General features: G+C 41.4%; 1 protein-coding gene across 5 annotated transcripts; it reads right to left on the minus strand.

The window, feature by feature from the left end:
- Nucleotides 1-202: 202 nt before the first annotated feature.
- On the minus strand, nt 203-22,323 carry LOC120017536 (kynurenine 3-monooxygenase-like). 5 transcript variants are annotated; one of them, XM_038960362.1, is made up of 17 exons: nt 22,024-22,175; nt 21,868-21,940; nt 21,473-21,600; nt 20,873-20,942; nt 20,214-20,311; nt 18,776-18,865; nt 16,473-16,521; nt 10,331-10,418; nt 8,621-8,786; nt 8,097-8,168; nt 4,746-4,867; nt 4,007-4,154; nt 3,653-3,710; nt 3,318-3,400; nt 1,605-1,706; nt 1,387-1,446; nt 203-630 (listed from the first exon to the last, which is right to left on the minus strand). In XM_038960362.1, the coding sequence occupies exons 3-17, from the start codon at nt 21,542-21,544 to the stop codon at nt 487-489; spliced, it is 1,422 nt and encodes a 473-aa protein (XP_038816290.1). In that variant the 5' UTR covers nt 21,545-21,600; nt 21,868-21,940; nt 22,024-22,175; the 3' UTR covers nt 203-486. The 5 variants fall into 5 exon arrangements, with proteins under 5 accessions (XP_038816290.1, XP_038816287.1, XP_038816289.1 ...); XM_038960359.1 differs by lacking the exons at nt 21,868-21,940; nt 22,024-22,175 and adding an exon at nt 22,193-22,323; XM_038960361.1 differs by lacking the exon at nt 21,868-21,940.
- Between the last annotated feature and the right edge of the window lie 1,677 nt (nt 22,324-24,000).

The following is a 24,000-nucleotide window of genomic DNA, read 5'->3' on the forward strand; positions in this document are numbered from 1 at the left end:
GGCCTTTGAAGGTGAGCATTTGCCCACTGAAGTTGGTTACGACCCTGGTCAGGACAATGAGCGCACAGATAAGCTTCCCTGAGACGGTTTCTGACAATTTGTGACAATTTGATTATCTTGACAAATAAGAAATGCTCACTAACAGGGATTTAAACAAATTTGGGCAAAAAATGTGTAGAAAAATAAGCTTTTTGTGCGTATGGAACATTTCTGTGCTCTTTTATTTTAGCTCATGAAACATGGGACCAACACTTTACATATTTACGTATTTTTGTTCAGTATACATTAACACAATGTGCCCCACAGGCCTTCAATTACAGTAAATTAAATCTTTATTGAGTACATGATCAAAATCTCATTGGTAATTGGGTCGCAGAACACTTGTCTTTTTCCCATCTGTTTTGAGATCAGTTGATTTGATCTCTGCTGTTTGTAGCTCAGTTTCCACCCCTCTATCTGGGTTGGAGTGGTATGACCCACAACCCCTCAGAAGGGACTCTTGAGGGCCTGCAGCCTGGACCACAGCTGCTCGGTGGGGATGTTTGGCATGTTAGGGGGGTATCTGACTAGCAGGTAGGAGCCACTCGCGACAGTCACTGCAGCGCAGAACAACAGGCCTTGGTTGATCACCTGAGGGGAACAAGATAATCAAGTTCATTTTCCACTTAATTCCAACATTAATCCAAAAATCCCATCCATCCATTTTCAAGGTACAATTTTACCACTGTGATGTTATTTTCAAAAACTGTTGGCTATAGCAACAATTATCTCTCCCTTCTCCTTGACATTACCTCACATCCATTTGTTATGACAAACGTCAAAGATGGCAGGTCAGACAACTTGAATCAGTGCCAGGGACAACAGGCTCGACTAGCAATCTCAACCCCTACAAATCATAATAGCCACCGACCATACCATATCTCTTTGTCAGACAGGGAACTATTTTTTAAATATTTTTTATTTAACCTTTGTTTAACTAGGCAAGTCAGTTAAGAACAAATTCTTATTTACAATGACGGCCTACCCCGGCCAACCCCGGACGACAGTGGGGCAATTGTGCGCCGCCCTATGGGACTCCCAATCACGGCCGGATTTGATACAGCCTGGATAAGCAGTATCTTCTTTTTGGTTGCAACAAGACAAGTGTTCTACATTATAACTTTCCTAGGTCACTCTGGTTAGAATCAATTCCCTTTTTCTTATCTTGCTTTTGAAAACATTTCTGAAAGCAATATTCAAGCAGTAGTAGGTTAACGAATACTTGCCCTTTCAAAATGTCAGAAAGGCCAGATAGACAAAGAAAAAACAGAACTGTATAAAATAAAATGTATGCACTTAAAGACCCTTGAACAGTGTAAAATGAACGTGTACAATGTCCTTTCTTACTTTGTCTTGCCAGTGCCAGCGTTTTACCGCCTTATGGTACCTTGTCCTGGTAAATGTAACCTGGGATCAGTGAATGGTGAGAGACAGAGATGCATACAGAAACACACAGAAAGAGACTTTTACAATGCTTCACAGTAATGCACACTTAAAATCATATTAAAATGTATTCAATTTAATGTATTATCCAACTGGACTTAAATGTACTAGGAAACACTTGCCATTGTGTATAAGGGAATTATTGTCCTTGGCATGATAATGTGAAGGAAATTGTCAACGTATTTTCGGAACAGGAACCATTTGGAATTGACGTGTGCCCGCATCTAGAAGGATATAAAATACATCTGTTAGCAAATCGAACCATCTGCGCTCATCATAATGAAAAACCCATTATTTCTCCTGTAATGCATGTCATTGCAGTGACATTCACATGCATTACCTGCAGTATCATAAACCTGCTTTTTTAGCCTGCTTCAACATTTCACCCCCACAAACCCCACAAACAAACAAGCTCGTTAAAGACCAACAGGTGCCAATTTTCACAAGCATGTCCATAGAGCGAAGGCTACCTTTCGCTCTGTAATCAGGTGTTCTTATGATTCTGAAGGACTCTTGCCAAGGTTTTGTGGGTGTGTGTTTCAGGTGTGTGATCTCTGGGAAGAATGGCTACAGCGCCAATGTGACAGTATGTACGTGGAGAGTAACACTAAGACCAATTGCTGTCTTTGTGCACAGATAAATGAATTAAAAGGACAGACGGTTAGAGAGAGAGCTGGCTTCCTGTCAATTACTCTGGACTCAATCAAGTCAATCTCCCCAACCCAAGTACAGGTACATTTACATACGTCCCACTGCTCTGCCTGTGGATATTCTCTCTGAATATTTTGGAAGACAAGCGCTATGAAATTGAAATGACATTAATAAGTTATGCTAATTGGGTATGTTAAAACACATGAGGGTCAGAGAGCCTTTGGGAAAGGGGGGATACCTACAGTAGTTAGTTGTACAACTGAATGCATTCAACTGAAAAGTGTCTGAATCGGAGAGGTGCGGGGGGCTGCCTTAATCGAAGTCTTCGGCGAAACAGTGGGTTAACTGCCTTGCTCAGGGGCAGAACAACAGGTTTTTACCTTGTCAGCTCAGGGATTCAATCCAGCAACCTTTCGGTTACTGGCCCAAAGCTCTAACCACTAGGCTGCCTTACCACCCTGTCTTAGTGTGTTTGTGTTATCTTGTCTTCTTGGTGCCACTAATTCATTCAGCGGGGCTTCATTAAATGCTGGAGATTATATATATTAATCCATTTGTAAAAGCCATAATTGTGAAATGATGTCGAATCAATGAGAATGGCCGTTAAGCTCTTGATTGATGCAGACAGAGGCCACGCTAAGTAGATAGTCTATAATGTTATACAGATATGATATTCAGCTCACATTGGCCCGCTGTAGTTCAGTTGGTAGAGCACGGCGCTTACAATGCCAGGATAGTGGGTTTGATTCTCGGGACCAGCCGTATGTAAGAAAATGAATGCACTCCTGGCTGTAGGTTGCTTTTGGATAAAAGTGTCTGCTAAATGGCATATATATATTTGTGCTTTCATTAAATTGGAAGGTCATCACCATCCCTCTTCTAAATAAAGTGTTTCATTATCTATATGGAACTTTTCATTATATAGTTCTATAGATCCAGTGTCGCTGAAATCTGGGCGTATAGTTTGATCACCGTAGTTGTGTATGGCAAAATTGGGTCGTATTCATTAGGCACCAAATGAAAGAAGACAGACTAATACAAAGAGGAACTACTTGGACTTAATTTCTGTTTTCCAAAGCAAATTATTTAAAAACGTTTTTCCCTAGCATGCCCTAATGAATAGCCTCAGACCCTGGTGATTGATTTTGCATTAAGTACTAATATCTAAATGGGTACTACGTTACTTCGACGTAGTTGTACATGGCCAGGTCTGCAATAGCGTGGTCGTCTGGGACTCGGACTCTGGTGTACTCAGGCAGAACAGCACCTGAAATAAAAATTATAAATAGCTTAGAATGAACAGATTATACGTAATTGGTTAGAATGGAAATTTGTCTACCTTTTCCAAACACCCTCAGACACGCACACGTGCATGAAATGAAACATGGGTATTCTGCTCCACTAACAAAACAAACTAATTTAGCAGGCGTCAGGGGGAACGTGGATGTTGATGCTCTGGTGCTCTGACTTTCAAAGCATATTTGCCTTGCAGTCTGTAATATTACGTGTGTTTACTCACTGAAGTCTTCGTTGAGCTGGTCCATGATTTCGTTGAAAACAAGGCAGTCTTCAAAGCCCTGAAAGATGAGTTAACAACATGTTTCAAATAACATTGAGTCAACATGTCTTATAATAATAATTATGGCACTGAGCAGATGTTTTGATCCAAATGCGAATTACAGTGAGTGCAGTGAATGCATTAATAGCATAGAGTATGTATGTGTTGAGTGGCATACAATTAACCTATGACCTTGGCAGTGCTAGCACCATACTCTTAGCTGAGCCCACAAGAGACCACGGAGGTCTCATATCTTCCGTCCTCCTCCCCCTCTCACTGTCCCACTCTGTATATACTACATATATTTCTACTTACTGCGTTCATCCCCTGACCATAGAATGGCACCACGGCGTGGGCTGCATCGCCCATAAGTACGCACTTGTCACCAAAGTGATATGGGGAGCACTTCACGGACACCATGGCCTGGGCTGGCAGATGGAAATAATCCCTCTTAAGAGCCTCCCTGTGAGACACAGAATGACCACTATGACATTGATATGCATAGTGTGGTACGTGCTGATTTCTCATATACAGCTGCACTGTAGTACCTTATCCATGCTCTCTTTTCAACCACTGTATCTCATAAGAGGAGAATATAATCATATTTTTCAGGCTTGCATTGGCAGAGGAGTGCAGCTAGGACTTCAAACAACACACCGAGCTAGGGGTGTTATATCGTAGGCGTAACATTCTCTAATTGAAAATAAATACGCAAATTCAACTGTGAATTTAGACTGTGTGTGGGTGATTCTAAAAGTAAACAGCAATTCAGCGGTTTCTCCTGCCTCATTTCAAATCAACCCTGAAAATACCTAAAGGAGTTACACACCTCAGCTGTTTCCCCACCCCGTCCTTGTCCTATCTCACTATCAACTGCAACTTGCTGTTCAGTTCAAATTGAAAACTCAGCTCTCCAGGCCATGTGCCGTTGGGTCAGTAATTACACGCTCGAGAGACAGCGGCTGTTTGAGCTGTCCTGATGCAGGAAAATGATAAGGAGAGGGAGGGATGAGGGAGGTAAGGATGGAGGGATGGGGGAGAGAAAGTCACTTACGCTCCTATTAGTGGGATAGCATCGGGAAAGTATTTCTGGAAAAACTTGATGACCTGGTCGCCCGTGGTAACTTTCTCAAACTCCTCAAATGGCATGAAGAGTGTGCAGGTGAAAGTCTTGTCCTAAGAACAAACAATATGGAGATTAACGTAGTAAGCCTGAACATCTGGATCAAAAAAGGGGTTTAGGTTGTGGGAGTGGCAGGGGGGGGTTAAAGCTAACTTCCTGCAATTCTATACATTTTGCCATGGCTAATGCTGTGTTCTTATGCTCAAACATTTAAACAAAATCAATACTCCTGAATTCATCAATTTTGTCTAGCATTTATTTTAGTGATTGGTAATTGTCAAATATTTCTTATAAAAAAATATATAGATCACTATCTTTTCTACATACTTTATATCTAGATTTAGTAGTTTCAATTTAAATACAGAAAGTTCATTCTTTTTTCTTTTTTTTACCCCTTTTTCGTGATATCCAAATTGGTAGTCACAGGCTTGTCCCATTGCTGCAACTCCCGTACAGACTCGGGTTAGGCGAAGGTCGAGAGCCATGCGTCCTCCAAAACACGACCCTGTCAAGCCTCACTGGTTCTTGACACACTGCTCGCTTAACCCGGAAGCCAGCCGCTCCAATGTGTCGGAGGAAACACCGCACAAGTGGCGACTGTGTCAGCATGCATGCGCCCGGCCTGCTACAGGAGTTGCTTGAGCGCGATGGGACAAGGACATGCCGGCCGTCCAAAACCTCCCCTAACCCAGACGACGCAGGGCCAATTGTGCGCCGCCTCATGGGTCTCTCGGTCACGGCTGGGATCGAACCTGGGTCTGTAGTGACGCCGCCACTTGGGAGGCCGTGTTTTTTATTTGTTACACTATGCAGTAAAAAACCTGATTGTGTGAAATGAGAGCACTTTCTTATTAATGGGGATTCAGTTAACCATGCTCTCAGTAACCTTGTCTGAGACCTGATGACTTCCGTTAACTCCCTGAGTGGCTAACATGCCATGCATCTAGTTGATGGATGTTGCTTATTGGCAAATCCATTACTTAGTCCGTTAATATGCATCAACGTCCACGCCAACATGGTCATGTGATCTTCGCTGGCCAAAATGGATAATCCACTTGGACTGATGGATGTGGAGCAGAGAGATGATGATGGTGGGTGTATTAGCAGCTGCCGGGTCAGCCCTGGCTATCCATCAGCATCAGGCCAGCCTATCCCATGCGTCCTAGGAGTGTCGTTACCATGGTTTCCCCGGCAGCAGGGCATTTTTCACCGTCCTCCCAATGCACACTGGGGCTGTACTGCGTAACAGTACATGAATTAAGTGCTTTAACCTGGCCACAAAACAGAACAGCTTTCTCTGAATCAGTCAGGCAGAACTATCATAATGGTATTAATAGTAGCAGTTGTGGAGGCTGAGAGATGGGATTACTGACTATCTGCTATAAATGCTTTGCTGACATTTTCTTTGAATGTTCACATCTGTTAAAAAGTAGGGCTGGACCTGTGGGACCCAGGGTATTTGAGATGTGAAGATGGTGAAAAAGGTTTTGTCACTAAATAATTTATTTTTGGTAAAGTGAACATCGGGCGCTGGACCAGGAGACCTATGTTCTGAGGTCAAGGGTCAAATAACCCTGTTTACACTGTGACTTCCTAACGGTGATAAGTCTCTTTTGCAACATGACATACTGTATAAATACACTATGTCATTATTGTAACATATACAGTACAGCTTAGGTGCGATATATAGTGCATTTGGAAAGTATTCAGACCGCTTCACTTTTTCCACATGTTGTTACGTTAAAACCTTATTCTTTATTTTTTTCTTAATCAATCTACACACAATACCCCATAATGACAAAGCAAAAACAGGTTTAAAAAAAATCATAATAACTGAAATATCACATTTACATAAGTATTCAGACCCTTTGGCAACGATTACAGCCTTGAGTGTTCTTGGGTATGACGCTACAAGCTTGGCACACCTGTATTTGGGGAGTTTCTCCCATTCTTCTCTGCAGATCCTCTCAAGCTTGGTCAGGTTGGATGAGGAGCGTTGCTGCATAGCTATTTTCAGGTCTCTCCAGAGATGTTCAATCAGGTTTAAGTCCGGGCTCTGGCTGGGCCACTCAAGGACATTCAGAGACTTGTCCCAAAGCCACTCCTGCGTTGTCTTGGCTGTGTGCTTAGGGTTGTTGTCCTGTTGGAAGTTGAACCTTCGCCCTAGTCTGAGATCCTGAGCGCTCTGCAGCAGGTTTTCATCAAGGATCTCTTTATACTTTGCACAGTTCCTCTTTCCTTCAATCCCGACTAGTCATCCCCACAGCATGATGCTGCCACCACCATGCTTCACTGTAGGGAGGGTATTGGCCAGGTGGCCACTCTACCATAAAGTACTGATTGGTGGAGTGCTGCATAAATGGTTGTCCTTCTGGAAGGTTCTCCCATCTCCCTAGAGGAACTCTGGAGCTCTGTCAGAGTGACCATCGGGTTCTTGGTCACCTCCCTGACCAAGGCCCTTCTCCCCCGATTGCTTAATTTGGCCAGGTGACCAGCTCTAGGAAGAGTCTTGGTGGTTCCAAAATTCTTCCATTTAAGAATGATGGAGGCCACTGTGTACTTGGGGACCTTCAATGCTGCAGAAATGTTTTGGTACCCTTCCCCAGATCTGTGACCCGACACAATCCTATCTCGGACCTCTACGGACAATTCCTTTGACCTCACGGCTTGGTTTTTGGTCTGACATGCACTGTCAACTGTGGGACCTTAAATAGACAGGTGTGTGCCTTACTATAATCGTGTCCAATCAATTGAATTTACCACAGGTGGACTCCAAGTTGTAGAAACATCTCAAGGATGATCAACGGAAACAGGATGCACCTGAGCTCAATTTCGAGTCTCATAGCAAAGGGTCTGAATACTTATGTAAATAAGGTATTTGTAAGTTTCTAAAACCCTTTTTTTGCTTTGCCCTCATGGGGTATTTTGTGTAGATTGATGAGGGAAAAAAATATATTTTTTCCCATTTTAGAATAAGGCTGTAGCAAAATGTGGAAAAGGAGAAGGGGTCTGAATACTTTCCGAATGCACTCCAATGTTTAATGACACTATTTTGACATATTCTAATGAGTCCATATTGTCTTTTACATTAGTTAGAGCCATTAGTTAGAGACTATTTTAGAGACATTTTCTCATACTGTATACACTTCACAAATGCATCTCTCCAACATGTTTAAACTTGCCTACGCTCTATTATCAAGTTTAGCAGCTGATAATGAAGCTGAAAGGGTAAATATAGTATGGACATACGGGGTAAACATACAGTCTCTAATTTACACTCACCAAGTTGGGCAGAGCAATCATCATGAATGTGTTGCGTGGCCATATGTGCAGATAATTAGGCTTCATGGCAAACTGGGGGCAAAGTAAATTAAATGGGGGCATTATTACAGTATAAAGACGTAAACACATCATATACAACAGACACAGCAGCTTTGCATCAACCAAAAGGTGACCAACATACAAAATTAGATCTCACCCGGCGCCTAATGGAACACTATGGTGATACAATGAACTATAAAAACATCCTGTGCAGATCTGGGTTTAAATAGTATTTGCTTTCTTTCAAATACATTGAGCGTTTTTTTTACATTGAGCGTTTTCACCAAGCCAGTGGTGAATGTGTGGGCTATGCACTTTTGGGACTATACCATTAGTTGCATTGCACCAGGAGAGCTCATTCAATATAACCTTATTCATTATTATCTAAAAGGCTAAACTGATCCTAGCCTTGCTACTCCGAGACTGTTTTTGAATATTGCCCCAGGTCTGATCCTGTGCCATGTTCTGAGCATCAGAGGACCAACCTCTCCATTGATGGGGGGCATGGTGAGCTCCAGGTACCCATGGGGGATGTAGGTCTGACTGTAGTTGAAACGGCTCTGACGGAGGAACTGTTTCCGGATGGCAGAGAACGCTCCATCACATCCCACAATCAAGTCTGCCTGGATCTCTTCCTTCGCACCTTCAGCCCTAAGACACACCATACAGTACGAACATTATTCCACAGATAGATGCTATTCATGATGAGCCTTATTTATAGTTAACAAAAATGTGTAATCAAATGTGATCATGTAAAAACGTCAATGTAAATAAAGTTGTCAGTTTGTAATTAATTATAAATAGGACTTGTGCACTAACCTTCTACTACCTAAGTTAATAATAACCCATAATGACAAAGTGAAACCTGTTTTTAGAATTCTTTGCAAATGTATTGAAAATTAAATACAGAAATATCTCATTTACATAAGTATTCATACCTCTGAGTCAACACTTTGTAGAAGCACCTTTGGCAGCGATTTCAGCTGTGAGTCTTTCTGGGTAATTCTCTAAGAGCTTTACACACCTGGATTGGGCAACATTTGCCCATTATTATTTTCTGGTAGTTTTAAGTCAAAACTGTAACTCGGCCACTCAGGTTTCAGGTTATTGTCCTGCTGAAAGGTAAATTCATCTCCCAGTGTCTGGTGGAAAGCAGACTGAACCAGGTTTTCCTCTAGGATTTTGCCTATGCTAAGCTCCCTTCTGTTCCTTTTTATCTGTTTCTTTTTATTATGTACCTGCTTCCTTCTGTTCACTCAGTCAATTAGGTTAGTTTTGTTGAGTAACTACAATGTTGTTGATACATCCTCAATTTTCTCCTATCACAGCCAATAACTAACTGTTTTAAAGTCACCATTGGCCTCATGGTGAAATTCATTAGCGGTTTCCTTCCTCTCCGGCAACTGAGTTAGGAAGGACCTGTATCTTTGGGTGTATTGACACACCATCCAAAGTGTAATTTATAACTTCACCATGCTCAAAGGGATCTACCAACAGGTGCCCTCTTCGCCAGGTATTGGAAAACCTCCCTTCTCTTTGTGGTTGAATCTGTGTTTGAAATTCACTGCTCGACTGAGGGACCTTGTATGTGTAGGGTATGTGTTGGGTACAGCGATTAGGTAGTCATTCAAAAATCATGTTAAAAACTATTATTGCACACAGAGTGAGTCCATGCAACTTATTATGTGACTTTTTAAGCAAATGTTTACTCCTGAACTTATTTAGGCTTGCCATAAAAAAGAGGTTCAAGACATTTCAGCTTTCCATGTTTAATTCAGTTTGTAACATTTTCAAAAAACAGAATTCCACTTTGATATTATGGGGTATTGTGTGTAGGCTAGTGACAAACAAATCTACATTTAATCAATGTTATATTCAGGATGTAACACAACAAAATGTGGAAAAAGTCAAGGGGTGTGAATACTTTGAAGGCATGCTGTTTAACACACACACAAGGCCACATAAAATACAATGCAGGAACACAGAGACCAACCGTAAATAATAAAGCAAGAACAAGGCAATTTTAGACAGAACTTAGTTCTCCATTTTACATGTCAGCCTAAAATGACTTTAGGGGAGGGAGCGAGAGAGAGAAGAGAGAAAGAGAGAGAGAGAAAGAAATATGAGGGTGTGTGTGTGTGTGTGTGTGTGTGTGTGTGTGTGTGTGCGTGTGTGTGAGATTAGTAACTATTTACCTGACAAAGGTCATCGCCCCTGTTTCAGTGCTCCAGTCGAGTAGTTTGTGGGCAAAGTTCAGATTTGTGTTGGGATACGTCTCTGCTGCTGCAGTTACAAAACAAAGAATTACAAAAAGATCTTATATCACGGTCATGACAAGACAATTCTCGACTTACATGGCACTGCAAACATTGGGCAACAGCTAACAAAAATACATTGAAATATCTCCTCTACTCAAAATTACAACTAACTAATTGCAGGATTAACGTAAAAAGTGAAGAGGCAATTAGAAGGGGGAGAAAGTAAGGAACTGTTGGCCCTGCATTAAAGACCAACATTGGTTAAAGAAAATTGTGATAAATAAAGTATACTAGTTTTATTTAAAGACCAAAAATTGTGCCATATAAAAAAAACTGTGCCATATAGATTGCAAAATAGTTGGGAGGAGATTTGATGTACCAATTCCAGGGTACGGGGTTTATGACCTGTTACACAAAACGACACTGGATTCAAAACTAATCATTTAAATAGAGTTTTTCTATTTCAAATCAAATCAAATGTCATTAGTCACATGCGCCGATAGGTGTAAGGTCTACACAATAGGATTAGACCTTACAGTGAAATGCTTACTTACGAGTCTCTAACTGACAGTGCAGTTTCAAAAAATACGGATAAGAATAAGAGATAAAAGTAACAAGTAATTAAAGAGGAGCAGTAAAAAACAACAATATAAACAGGGGGGTACCGGTACAGAGTCAATGTGCGGGGGCACCGGTTAGTTGAGGTAGTATGTACATGTAGGTAGAGTTAATTAAAGTGACTATGCATAGATGACAACAGAGATTGGCAGTGGTGTGGAGAGGGGGGGGGGGGCAATGTGAATAGTCTGGGTAGCCATTTGACTAGATGTTCAGGAGTCTTATCGTGTGGTAGCAGAGAGAACAGTCTATGACTAGGGTGGCTGGAGTCTTCGACAATTTTCAGGGCCTTTCTCTGACACCGCCTGGTATAGAGGTCCTGGATGGCAGGAAGCTTGGCCCCAGTGATGTACTGGGCCGTACACACTACCCTCTGTAGTGCCTTGCGGTCGGAGGCCGAGCAGTTGCCATACCAGGCAGTGATGCAACCAGTCAGGATGTTCTCTATGGTGCAGCTGTAGAACCTTTTGAGGATCTGAGGACCCATGCCAAATCTTTTCAGTCTCCTGAGGGTGAATAGGTTTTGTCGTGCCCGCTTCATGACTGTCATGGTGTGCTTGGACCATGTTAGTGATGTGGACACAAAGGAACTTGAAGCTCTCAACCTACTCCACTCCAGCCCCGTCGAAGAGAATGAGGGCGTGCTCGGCCCTCTTTTTCCTGTAGTCCACAATCATCTCCTTTGTCTTGATCATGTTGAGGGAGAGGTTGTTGTCCTGGCACCACACGGCCAGGTCTCTGACCTCCTCCCTATAGGCTGTCTCGTTGTTGTCGGTGATCAGGCCTACCACTGTTGTGTCATCTGCAAATTTAATGATGGTGTTGGAGTCGTGCATGGCCATGCAGTCATGAGTGAACAGGAAGTACAGAAGGGGGCTGAGCACACACCCCTGAGGGGTCGCTGTGTTGAGGATCAGCGTGGCGGATGTGTTGTTACCTATCCTTACCACCTGGGGGCGGCCCGTCAGGAAGTCCAGGATCCAGTTGCAGAGGGAGGTGTTTAGTCCCAGGGTCCTTAGCTTAAAACTCTCTCGGTAGGTAATGTGGTCTGCAGCTTATCATGAGAAACTCTACCTCAGGCGAGCAATGGCTCGAGACTTCCTTAGATATCGTGCACCAGCTGTTGTTTACAAAAATACATAGACCGCCGCCCCATGTCTTACCAGACGCCGCTGTTCTATCCTGCCGGTACATCGTATAACCAGCCAGCTGTATGTCGATATTGTCGTCGTTCAGCCACGACTCCGTGAAGCATAAGATGTTACAGTTTTTAATGTCCCGTTGGTAGTTTAATCTTCCCAATAACTCGTCCATTTTATTGTCCAAAGATTGCATGTTTGCGAGCAGAATTGAGGGAAGTGGGGGTTTATTCGATCGCCTCCTACTCCTCAGAAGGCAGCCCGCCCTCCGGCCTCTCTTTCTCCACCTCCTCTTCACGCAGATCACTGGGGTGGGGGCCTGTTCCCCAGGGAGCCGTATATCCTCCGCCTCGGGCTCGTCAGAGTCGTGAAAGAAGAAAAAGGATTCTGCTAGTCCGTGGTGAGTAATCGCAGTCCTGATGTCCAGAAGTTATTTTCGGTCATAAGAGATGGTAGTGGCAACATTATGTACAAAAATAGTAAAAAAAAGAGGTTACAAACAACGCAGATAAACAAATAAAAAAAACACAATCGGTTGGGGGCACGTAAAATGTCTGCCTTCTGCTCCGGCACCATTTTAACTATTTAAATGAATATACAAAATTATACAAAGTTCTTGCAACCAATCCCTGCTCTGCAGATTTTGCTGCGAAGAGATAGAATCATTAGATCATTTGTTTTGGTACTGTACATATGTAGCTTGTTTTTGGTCTCAGGTTCAGGAATGGCTGAAAAATTGGAACATTTACCTGGAGCTAAATCTGCAAATAGCACTGCTGGGTGATGTAAAAAGTCATAGTCAATTGATCAATAATATAATAATACTCTTAGCAAAAATTTGGATTTTTAATTTACAATCTGTAGAAATTATGAGAATAGAAAGGTTCAAAACGTTTGTGAACCATCACAGCACAGTTAAAATATATATATATATATATATATATAGAACACTGGATGTTCTTCAGAGATAGATGGGAAGGGTTGAGGGTAGCTGAAGGATGGGACTAAAAACAAACAAAAGATAACCATTGTAAAAAATATACTGTGTCCGTAAAATGTATATAGTATGTATAAACTGTAAGTAGAAGCCTAAGTGTTGTTGTCCATTAGTTTACTCCAATTAGGGGGGTGGGGGGGGGGGGGGGGGGGGGGGGGGTTAGGGGAACATAATTTAGGAAAATGTGTTTAAAAGAATGGGGGATTGGAAATGATGCAGACAATCACATTGATGGAAGCTACAATCTATCTGCAATATTAAAGCTGATCTACCCCCCTCCCCCAATTTAAAAAATATATACAATAATAAAGAAGTATACAAAAACATTACAAAACCAACACCTTACAAAACCATTGCTACAGGCTTGTACATATATTGATGACTGTCAGTAAACACAGTCGACTGCTGTTATGTGACTTTCGCATGTTAACCTTTTGTTCGGGGGAGCAAGGATCGACTACATAAGCCTGTTATACGATATTCACTAGTCTACTCAAACAATGAGTATAGAGCTTCGTGTGTGCGCATGTCAACAACATTTTAGTAGACATGGTGACAGAAAGCCCTTTGATCTTCAGAGTTTATTCAATATGCCTGAAACTGCCCTGCCGTTGATAACAGACTATTGGAAAGCTCATTACAGGAAACCCTATGTGTCTCATTGGAGTCAGAAGAACCATGCTCTCTCTAACCCATTATCTCTACCCCAAGGCTGTGGAGCTTCATGAAATAAATGGCAAACATATTTTGGGGACAAAAAAAAGGCCCTTGAAAAGCTCTAACACCAGCTAGCAAATTAATTAGCTAACTAACGTTAGCCTGCCTAGCTGGAAATTCTGAAGAAGGAAAATGTTTTATTTCTGTAATTTCCAAAAGATAACCAAACAAAAACATATTTACTTTTTACGAGACGTGTTTGTGCCGTCATGTGCATTAGTAGCACAATTTCTAACTTATTTGCATTCGTTTTTACTTATACTTGCATGTTGACTTCTCTATTGATGTTGTTCTTAAGTTTCGCAGACTTTTCTTAGCGGATGTACAATCGTCGCGAATTGAATTATGGGGAGTTTCAGGCCCCGGAGTGAACATAATTGTACACTCACAAAGCCGACTAAAAACGAAGGCTGAGGGGCTTATGTTGCAAACTTCCCTTGCTTGGCTAATCATTTGGACCGCCCTCCGAGATGGCGACGGGGATTCCCCCAAGGGCATAAGGCGAGGGTAAGTGGACGAGGGTGTGTCTTTTAAGTGTTTGGACCGCAGCCCAAGTCTTCATGCACTTTAAAGAGAACCATAAACATTTGTAAGACCCAGGGTAAATCTTCTGTATTATAATTCAGGGTTGCTTGAAAGAATGTCAGTGGTTAAGCTATAGTACCTTCAGAAAGTATTCACACCCTTTCACTTATTCCACATTTTGTTGTGTTACAGCCTGAATTCAAAATATCTCACCCATCTACACACAATACCCCATAACGACAAGTTGAAAACATGTTTTTTTTTGAAAATCAAATACAGAAATATCTAATTTACATAAGTATTCACACCCCTGAGTCAATGCATCACATTTGGCAGTGATTACAGCTGTGCAAGTCTCTAAGAGCTTTGCACATTTAGATTGTACAATATAAGCTAGGCCACTCAGGGACATTCAATGTTGTCTTGGTAAGCAACTCCAGTGTATATTTGGCCTTGTGTTTTAGGTCATTGCCCTGCTCAAAGGTGAATTTGTCTCCCAGTGTCTGTTGGATAGCAGACTGAACCAGGATTTGCTTTGGGATTTTGCCTGTGCTTAGCTCTATTCCATGTCTTTTTATCCTAAAAAACTCCCTATTCCTTACCGATGACAAGCATACCCATAACATGATGCAGCCACCACCATGGTTGAAAATATGAAGAGTGGTACTCAGTGATGTGTTGCATTTGCCCCAAACATAACACTTTGTATTCAGGACAAAGTTAATTTCTTTGCGACATTTTTTGCAGTTTTACTTTAGGGTGCATGTTTTGGAATATATTTTTTTATATGTACAGGCTTCCTTCTTTTCTCGCCCTTGATCCATCCTCAGTTTTCTCCTATCACAGGCATTAAACTCAAAACTGTTTTAAAGTCACCATTGGCCTCATGGTGAAATTCCTTAGCAGTTTCCTTCCTCTCCAGCAACTGAGTTAGGAAGGACGTCTATATCTTTGTAGTGACTGGGTGTATTGATACACCATCCTAATGATAATTAATAACTTCACCATGCTCAAAGGGATATTCAATGTCTGCTTTTTAAAAAATCTTTCAATAGGTGCCCTTCTTTGTGAGGCATTGAAAAACCTCCCTGGTCTTTGTGGTTGAATCTGTATTTGAAATTCACTGCTCGACTGAGGGACCTTACAGATAATTGTATGTGTTTGGTACTGTCACGCCCTGTGATTTGGGTGGGCATTCTATGTTCTTTTTTCTATGTTTTGCATTTCTTTGTTGTGGCCGGGTATGGTTCTCAATCAGGGACAGCTGTCTATCGTTGTCTCTGATTGGGAACCATACTTAGGTAGCTTTTTCCCACATGGTTTTTGTGGGTAGTTAATTTCTGTTTAGTGTTTTGCACCTTACAGGACTGTTTCGGTTTCATTTATTCGCTTGTTATTTTGTTATAGTGTTCAGTTCAATAAATAAACATGAACACTTACCACGCTGCGCTTTGGTCCGACTACTCTTCTTCAGACGACAAAAAACGTTACAGGTACAGAGATGAGGTAGTCATTCAAAAATCATGTTAAACACCACGCAACTTACTATGTGACTTGTTATGCATATTTTTACTCCTGAACTTATTAAGGCTTGCCAAAAAAGGGGGTGAATACTTATTGATTTAAGCTTTTCATGTTTAATTAATTTGTAAAATTTTCTAAAAACATAATTCCAATTTGACATTATGGGGTATTGTGTGTAGGCTAGTGACACAAAATCTCAACGTAATCCATGTTAAATTCCGGCTGTACCACAACAAAATGTGGAAAAAGTCGAGGGGTAAAAAATACATTCTGAAGGCACTGTTAGTGGAAAGACACAATATCTCTATTTAACCTAAAACTTTTCAAAGAGTTTTTAGACAGTACCTTTTACAAGTACATAAGATGAGATCAACTTTTCTTCATCTTAATCATCTATCTTAGAAATGGCAGATGGACATACAGGTAGATAATACAAGGTGAGCCTATTACCCATTCAAGATGAGTGGATAAGGATACAGCTTTTCAATAAGCACATGCAATATTGAGGTTCTGACATGCTCTCCAGGACTCATGGGAATAAGGAATTTCATTCTCCTACCTGACAAGAGTTCTTTGTTGAGGTTGGCTCTGTCGACAGACAGGATGTACTGAAATGAGAACAGGATGTTACTGTAACTTTAAACTAGGCCTACACAGAATAATGTGACACTTTTACATTGACACTACCACTTTTAATACAAAAAGAGTGCATACTTCAGTCAACAAGACATTTCAAATACATTTGGAAGCGATGAGTCTAAAAACAGTCAGTGACGGAAATGTGAGCAGGATGTGGGAGTTTGACTATTGTCTAGTAAGAAGAACTGAGATCATAGCATGAGTAAGCCTTTGATTAAAATCACCTTTTGAAGTGTTGCGTGCATGGGATAAATTATTTAGTGGAACGGAAGTGCCCTTTTTTATCTTGTCCTTACTACTTGAACTGGGCAGGATAAAATCCCTCTCTTTCCTCCTGGAAGGAAGAAATACTTGTATAATTAGCTACCATATTGCCCCCCCCTCCCCTCCTCCATCCACCACCATTCTCTACCTAGCTGACCTCCCATTATTATTTTCCATTCCTTTGTTCTATGTCTGACTGTGCCTTTTCTCTTTTGTTTTTCACTTCTCTCATCTACATTGCTCCTGACATCCTGTCCTCCCACTTCTCTTAATGATAGAGGGATTACCGATCGTAGTTTTTCCTCTTTCAAGACAGAACAAGACAGAGGATAAACCCTATACAACATCAGACACATCACAGCTATGTGTACACAGTAGGGATTTCCTCCCTCCATCATCACATTGCAGTGTACCTGTCCTGAGCTGAGCATAACCTTTATACTATGCGGGCGGAATTACAGCTCATGTCATCTATCATGGACACAGAACTAAACATGTGACAGTGTTGGGACATTTCAACAACACTGGACCAGACCTGGGGTCAAATACCATCATTTTAAATACTTTAGCTGTGCTTAATTAAGCTTGCTTGTTGAAATTCCCAAAAAGTGCTAACGCCGTCCACCTGGCACTCCAGGCAGGCTGAAGCAAACGCTCAAAGTATTTTAAAGAGTACATAGTATTTGAACCCATGTCTGTACTGGTCACGGTGGGCTTCTGAGGTCAAGGGGGGTGCCGTGTACATTGGGGGGGGGGGGGGGGGGGGGGGGGGGGGGACATTATGGGGTTTATGGAATTGTTTTAAGAAGGTTATACCAAGGATAATTTAGCTGTTTGATTTTAAATTTTGAAGTATAAAATATATATAAAACAATTATTTGATGAAACCTTATTTTTGTCCTTATTGCTATTAGCCCCTACAAACACATTGAATGACAGATTCACTACATGGAACAACAGGTAGTCCCCCCCAAAAAATGTAAAGGAAGTTTGTTCTGAAGTGTCTGTCCTATATCTGAGAGATATAAGAAAGATCAGGAAACATTTGTTATTTCTTTTTAAAATCTATTTAACCCTTTATTTTTGGCACTGAACAGTATCCATATATGCTTCCATTAATCTTTTCAACTGGTACCAGGGGACATTCAGACAAGACTTCTGAGGCTTGTGGGCATCCTAGAGCAAAACAACCGACATGTACGTGTTTGTAAGAGCCTCGCCTTTCAACAGGGGGGTCATATCAGTGTGTAGCCCAAACTGTTCAGAAGCTCGACCTTAGGTTAAACTATTTATGTGTACGTGACCAATAAAATTTGATTCCATTTATTTGTTGAACTGACTATTCACACCCTAAGAACCTAAGACAGGTGTTAATTTGAAATGTCAAGTATTCTGGGATTGAAATAAAGGCCTGCTTCATTTGAGGCATTCCCTTTTCTTCCTGTTGCAAACAAGCGTAATGATTTTCACAGTCCTGTTGGGATGGAAGAGGTCCTGTTGATTCAGATAGTAAATCTGAGGCCAGTGACCCATGTTTGTGTCTCCATGCATTTTCTATGATGAAAGAGTGCTAAAGGGGCCTGTCTCTCTCTTGAACAACAACTTTTCTGGAATCTGTGCTGAGCGCTGTTATAATAACTGTTGATTATAGGTCATTCTTGAATTGGAGTGGGATTAGCGTCCATTGCCTTTTTACCAAAATGCCATGCCACGATTCAATAATGAGCCTTATGCTACAGCGACAAAGTGATATCTAAGAGAGAATGGGAGTGACAAATGTAGCCTTTAAACAAGTCTGCATTTAAGCTACTGTAACTATACATCAGTAATACAAAATGCTGACAGACTACTGCTTTACAAGATAATGGCCATCCTTTGTCTTGCTTGTCAAATGTATTAATAATCTACCTAATGGTATTTGCAGTGTGATGTGTGTAGGCATTGCAGCAGCAGAATTACCTGGCCTTTCTTGCCATAAGGAATGGGAGACTGTGTCCCGTTCAAAGAGTGGATCATTCTGGAATGCATGGGAATTCCTTTGGAGACAATCTGGAGGAGAAATCAAACTGGTCAGATATTCTCATAAACATGGACCAAGGTCGCTTTTACAGCTGAGCCCTGAATTACAGAATTTACAGAAAATACACACATCAAAACATGAATACAAAATGCACATTATAGGTGTATCGACAACAATAACACGGTGAAGACAAACCTAGCGAAAAAGGAATACAGCGCTAAGTTCTCTAACAACGATTGGCAAAATGTTTAAAACACATCTATCTGTTTGGCCATAGTTCAGGAGAGTGTATATTCTTTGCTCTAAATATGGGCTACCTCAGCTCATTCTGTCCCTCATCATGACTGGCCTTGAAGTTTTATTTAAAAAGTTGGCGAAGCAAACCTGACCCTGTCATGCTGAAAAGTAATTGAAGTGTAAAACAACCTTCTGACACAGTGTCTACTGAGCCATACATAACACCCTTGGTGCGCTAAATGTGTGCCCACTAAAATAATATAATTTCTTACGTCAGTTGCCAGAATATAACATTTTAGAGAACTGTAAGTACAGGGGCCCAGCCCAGATGTACCCATGGGGCTTGGGTACAGGCACTTCAAATATTTCATCATTATGAACACATCAAAATCAAATCAAAGAGCGGTTGCCTGGTTCCGTTTTCATCTCTTACATGGTCTTGAGAAATCAAATCAAATCAAATGCATTCATAAAGCCCTTTTTACATCAGCTGATGTCACAAAGTGCTTACACAGAAACCCAGCCTAAAACCATAAACAGCAACCAATGCAGACGTAGAAGCACGGTGGCTAGGAAAAACTCCCTAGAAAGGCAGGAACCTAGGAAGAAACCTGGAGGAAGGTACCAGGCTGAGGGGTGGCCAGTCCACTTCTGGCCGGATGGAGATTATAAGAGTAACTGGCTATTAAAGCCAGATCGTTCTTCAAGATGTTCAAACGTTCATAGATGACCAGCAGGGTCAAATAATAATCACAGTGGTTGTAGAGAGTGCAACAGGTCAGCACCTCAGGAGTAAATGTCAGTTGTCTTTTCATAGCTGAGCATTCAGAGGTCAAGACAGCAGGTACGGTAGAGAGAGAGAGAGAGAGAGAGAGAGAGAGAGAGAGAGAGAGAGAGAGAGAGAGAGAGAGAGAGAGAGAGAGAGAGAGAGAGAGAAGGTCGAAAACAGCAGGTCCAGGACAAGGTAGCACATCTGGTGAACAGGTCAGGGTTCCATAGCTGCAGGCAGAACAGTTGAAACTGGAGCAAACAGCATGACAAGGTAGCATGATGGTGAACAGGTCAGGGTTCCATAGCCACAGGCAAAACATTTGATTTCCCACAGTAGTAGCCAACGAAGGACGAACCAGGACAACATACCGTGTCTTCCATTCCCACTTGCTTCAAAGCCTGGCGACCCCTATGAGACAGAGCTAGATTGATGCTTCTTCCCTTGACTATTTTGGCTTGGCGGATATCTGGTCAGGATCAGAGATAGACAGAAATGTCAAACATTCAGGAATTATGAGACTCAAATCTAACATAAACAAGCACCTTCTAATCACAGTTTATTCGCACGTGCACAGGATGTAAATGGTACAGTGAAATTCTTACTTGCAAGCTCTCCTCAAAAGTACAGTACACTAAATAAGTCATAAAAAGTCATAAAAAGAGTGGTTTTGGAAATATATACATAATAAAAATATACAGTATAATCTATGAATTGTGCTAAAGTGAATAGTGAATAGTGACCTGGTTGAGCTGCTTGTCAATTCAAATGTAGTATATCTGCATCTGGTGAATGCTTTTGAAATCAGTGTCATATATCATATGCCAATGGTAATAACTTATTTTGAAACTAAAATGTATGTTTAGATTGCTGTGTGATAGCTACCAAGACAAAGCCATTGTGCTTTGTTAGGAATATTGTAATGACCAATGACTGCACGCAGTGCACACTTCCCAAAATAAATGCAGACTGCTTTGTAGCTATTCAAAATCAGAGAAACCCCTTAATGTGGCATAATCAAAGTGTTTACCTTCTCGAGATTCAAAGACCTCTACTTGGAAACCTCTTTTTGCAAAGTAGCAGGCATTCAAGGCGCCGACCTGAGAGAGAGTTGAATGAGTCTGTTAAAGGCTTGCATATTTTTGCATTAGTTTATGGTGGAGGCAGCATCAATTGTTATCGCTTGTGATAAAAATGGAAATGGATTAAAAATATACACGGTTACTGCAAAGCGATATCCGAGGAAGAGATCAAAACAAGTGTCAATTACTGGTAGGCTTTACTCCTCTTTACAGGGTGTTTCTCTAAAGGCCTACTAGGAAAAGTATAACCAATGGTACTACTGGTTGTTTACAACCTCAATACTGTTAGCTATGTTATTCAGTCATGCATTTTACACTATCTATTAGGAGTGAATCTGCAGTGTAGCAAATTGACAAAGCCAAAAGTTGTCCTATAACCCCAAGAAATGAACGGTTCTGATTGAGTATCACAAAATATAAATAAATAGATTTTAGAAATAGATACATAGTTTATGTTGTGCTAAGCTTTTCATAACAGCATATATCAGCAGACTGACAGTCCCTTTTAATTTACATTGACATTATCCACTTAAACATTTACTTCTTACCAAACCACCTCCCACCACAGCCACCACTTTCTTCTTGCTGATTGATTTGTTGTCATTGGTTGAATAATCCATTGTAGTTTATGTCGTTGTGCTGGAGTCTTGCAGAGTCCTTTTTGTCTTTTAGTGTTCTGAAATTAATTTGTGCATTAGCCAATGAAATTCTGACGTTTTTTATCGGGGACGGCCAGGGTTTTGACGGAGGAGCGACCCCGGAACTCGTTGCGGCTTCTCTTTTCCTCACAATGCAAACAAAACAGAGAGATAGTTCAGAGTTGAGGAATTTCCCATAAACAGAGAAACAGCAAGATAACAAGAGCTGCCGGATTACATACATTTTACTAACCGCTGTTTGAATGATCTGATAGGGGATATAATTGTCATATAAAATCACTTACATTTAAAAAAATGACTGTGCTCCAGAATCGCAAATCAAAGTTGTGCAACAAAATAACAGGTCCATAACAATGCCTACGGACATTGGGGGAAATTACACATTTACTCTGAAATTCAACAATTGGATGCTGGTTTACTTTAAATTGCTCATACTGTACCGCCGGGATCGATCAAGATGGGTCTCTTGTTCCCTCGACTGGCCATGTAAGCATAAAGCACCCACCCACACATTTCAAGCAAACACAAGAACGATATTTTTTCCAGTTGTATGGGTTAAAGAAAATTAATTATTTTACTTAGGGATAAAAAAAAAAGAAGATAAATTACAATAGGCCAGTGGTTTTCACTCTCCTCGGGGACCCTTAGAGCAGGGATGGGCAACTCCAGTCCTCAGAGGCCTGAATGTTGGACAACAACCACCCGAGCCACTGCCTGTTCACACCACTACCATCCAGAAGGCGAGGTCAGTACAGGTTCATCAAAGCTGGGACCGAGAGACTGAAAAACAGCAATCATTAACCCAGAGAGGCTGCTGCCTACATTGAGACCCAATCACTGACCACTTTAATAAATGGATCACTAGTCACTTTAAACAATGCCACTTTAAATAATGCCACTTTAATAATGTTTACACATCTTACATTACCCCTTTCATATGTATTTACTGTATTTTATACCATCTATTGTCGCTCGGCCATCGCTCATCCATATATTTACATGTACATATTCTCATTCACCCCTTTAGATTTGTGTGTATTAGGTAGTTGTAAGGGAAATTGTTAGATATTACTTGTTAGATATTACTGCACTGTCTGAACTAGAAGCACAAGCATTTCGCTACACTCGCATTAACATCTGCTGACCATGTGTATGTGACAAATATCATTTGATTTGATTTGAATGGTGTCACACTTTTTCCCCAGCCCCAGCTAACACACCTGATTCCAATAATAAACTATTTATGATCTTCCGTTTACAATGCAATTACTGTAGTTTAATCAGCTGTGCTAGGAATGGGAAAAAAGTGTGACACCACTCCGGCCCCACAGAACGACGTAATTTAGCTTTATTCCACCGTAGGTTTTTCAGACCACTAAACTAGAATGAGATTCCATTTCTATGATTCAGACGTACAGTAGTAGCCTAGCCTACACACTTCACTGGAAAAGATGAACTGTCTGCTCTACTGTCAAATTCTACTATAGCCTATTTTGTAAACCTCACTCCGGGTTAAATCGCATGGACCAAAATACTTTAAATAGCTTTTCTATTTACTTAAAATAGCTTATCAAAATACTTGAAATAGCTTATCTATTTACTAATGTGGTACAGTCTGTGGCCATTTAGTAAGATGGCTACCAATGCCCCCCAGGGACCAAATCTAGCTGCCGCTTTGAAAGAGCGGGACACTAACCCGGACACTTATAATAAATCTCGCTATGCACTCAGGCGAAACACAAAACAGGCAAAACGTCAGTACAGGACTAAGACTGAATCCTACTACATCTGCTCTGACATTTGTCGGATGTGGCAGGGCTTTCAAACTATCACGGATTACAAAGGGAAACCCAGTCGTGAGCTTCCCAGTGACGCAAGCCTACCAGACGAGCTAAATGCCTTCTATGCTCGCTTCGAGGCAAGCACCATGCTTGCCTGAACCATGCGTAAGAGCACCAGCTTTTCGAGATGACTGTGTGATCATGCTCTCCATAGCCGATGTGAGTAATGTCTTTAAGTAGGTTAACATTCACAAGGCCACAGCGCCAGACGGACTACCAGGACACGTACTTAGAGCATGCGCCGACCAGCTGGCAAGTGTCTTCACTGACATTTTCGACCTCCCTGACCCAGTCTGTAATACCTACATGCTTCAAGCAGACCACCATAGTCCCTGTGCCCAAGAACGCCAAGGTAACCTGTGTAAATGAGTAGGGCCCCGTAGCACTCACATCTGTAGCCATGAAATGCTTTGAAAGGCTGGTCATGGCTCACATCAACATCATCATCCCAGACACCGTTGGACCACTCCAATTCGCATGCCGCCCCAATAGATCCACAAATGACGCAATCCCTATTATTCCACACTACCCTTTCCCACTTGGACAAAAGGAACACCTACGTGAGAATGCTGTTCA

Source organism: Salvelinus namaycush, chromosome 22 (assembly GCF_016432855.1).
Source record: "Salvelinus namaycush isolate Seneca chromosome 22, SaNama_1.0, whole genome shotgun sequence".
NCBI classification, from domain to species: Eukaryota; Metazoa; Chordata; class Actinopteri; order Salmoniformes; family Salmonidae; genus Salvelinus; species Salvelinus namaycush.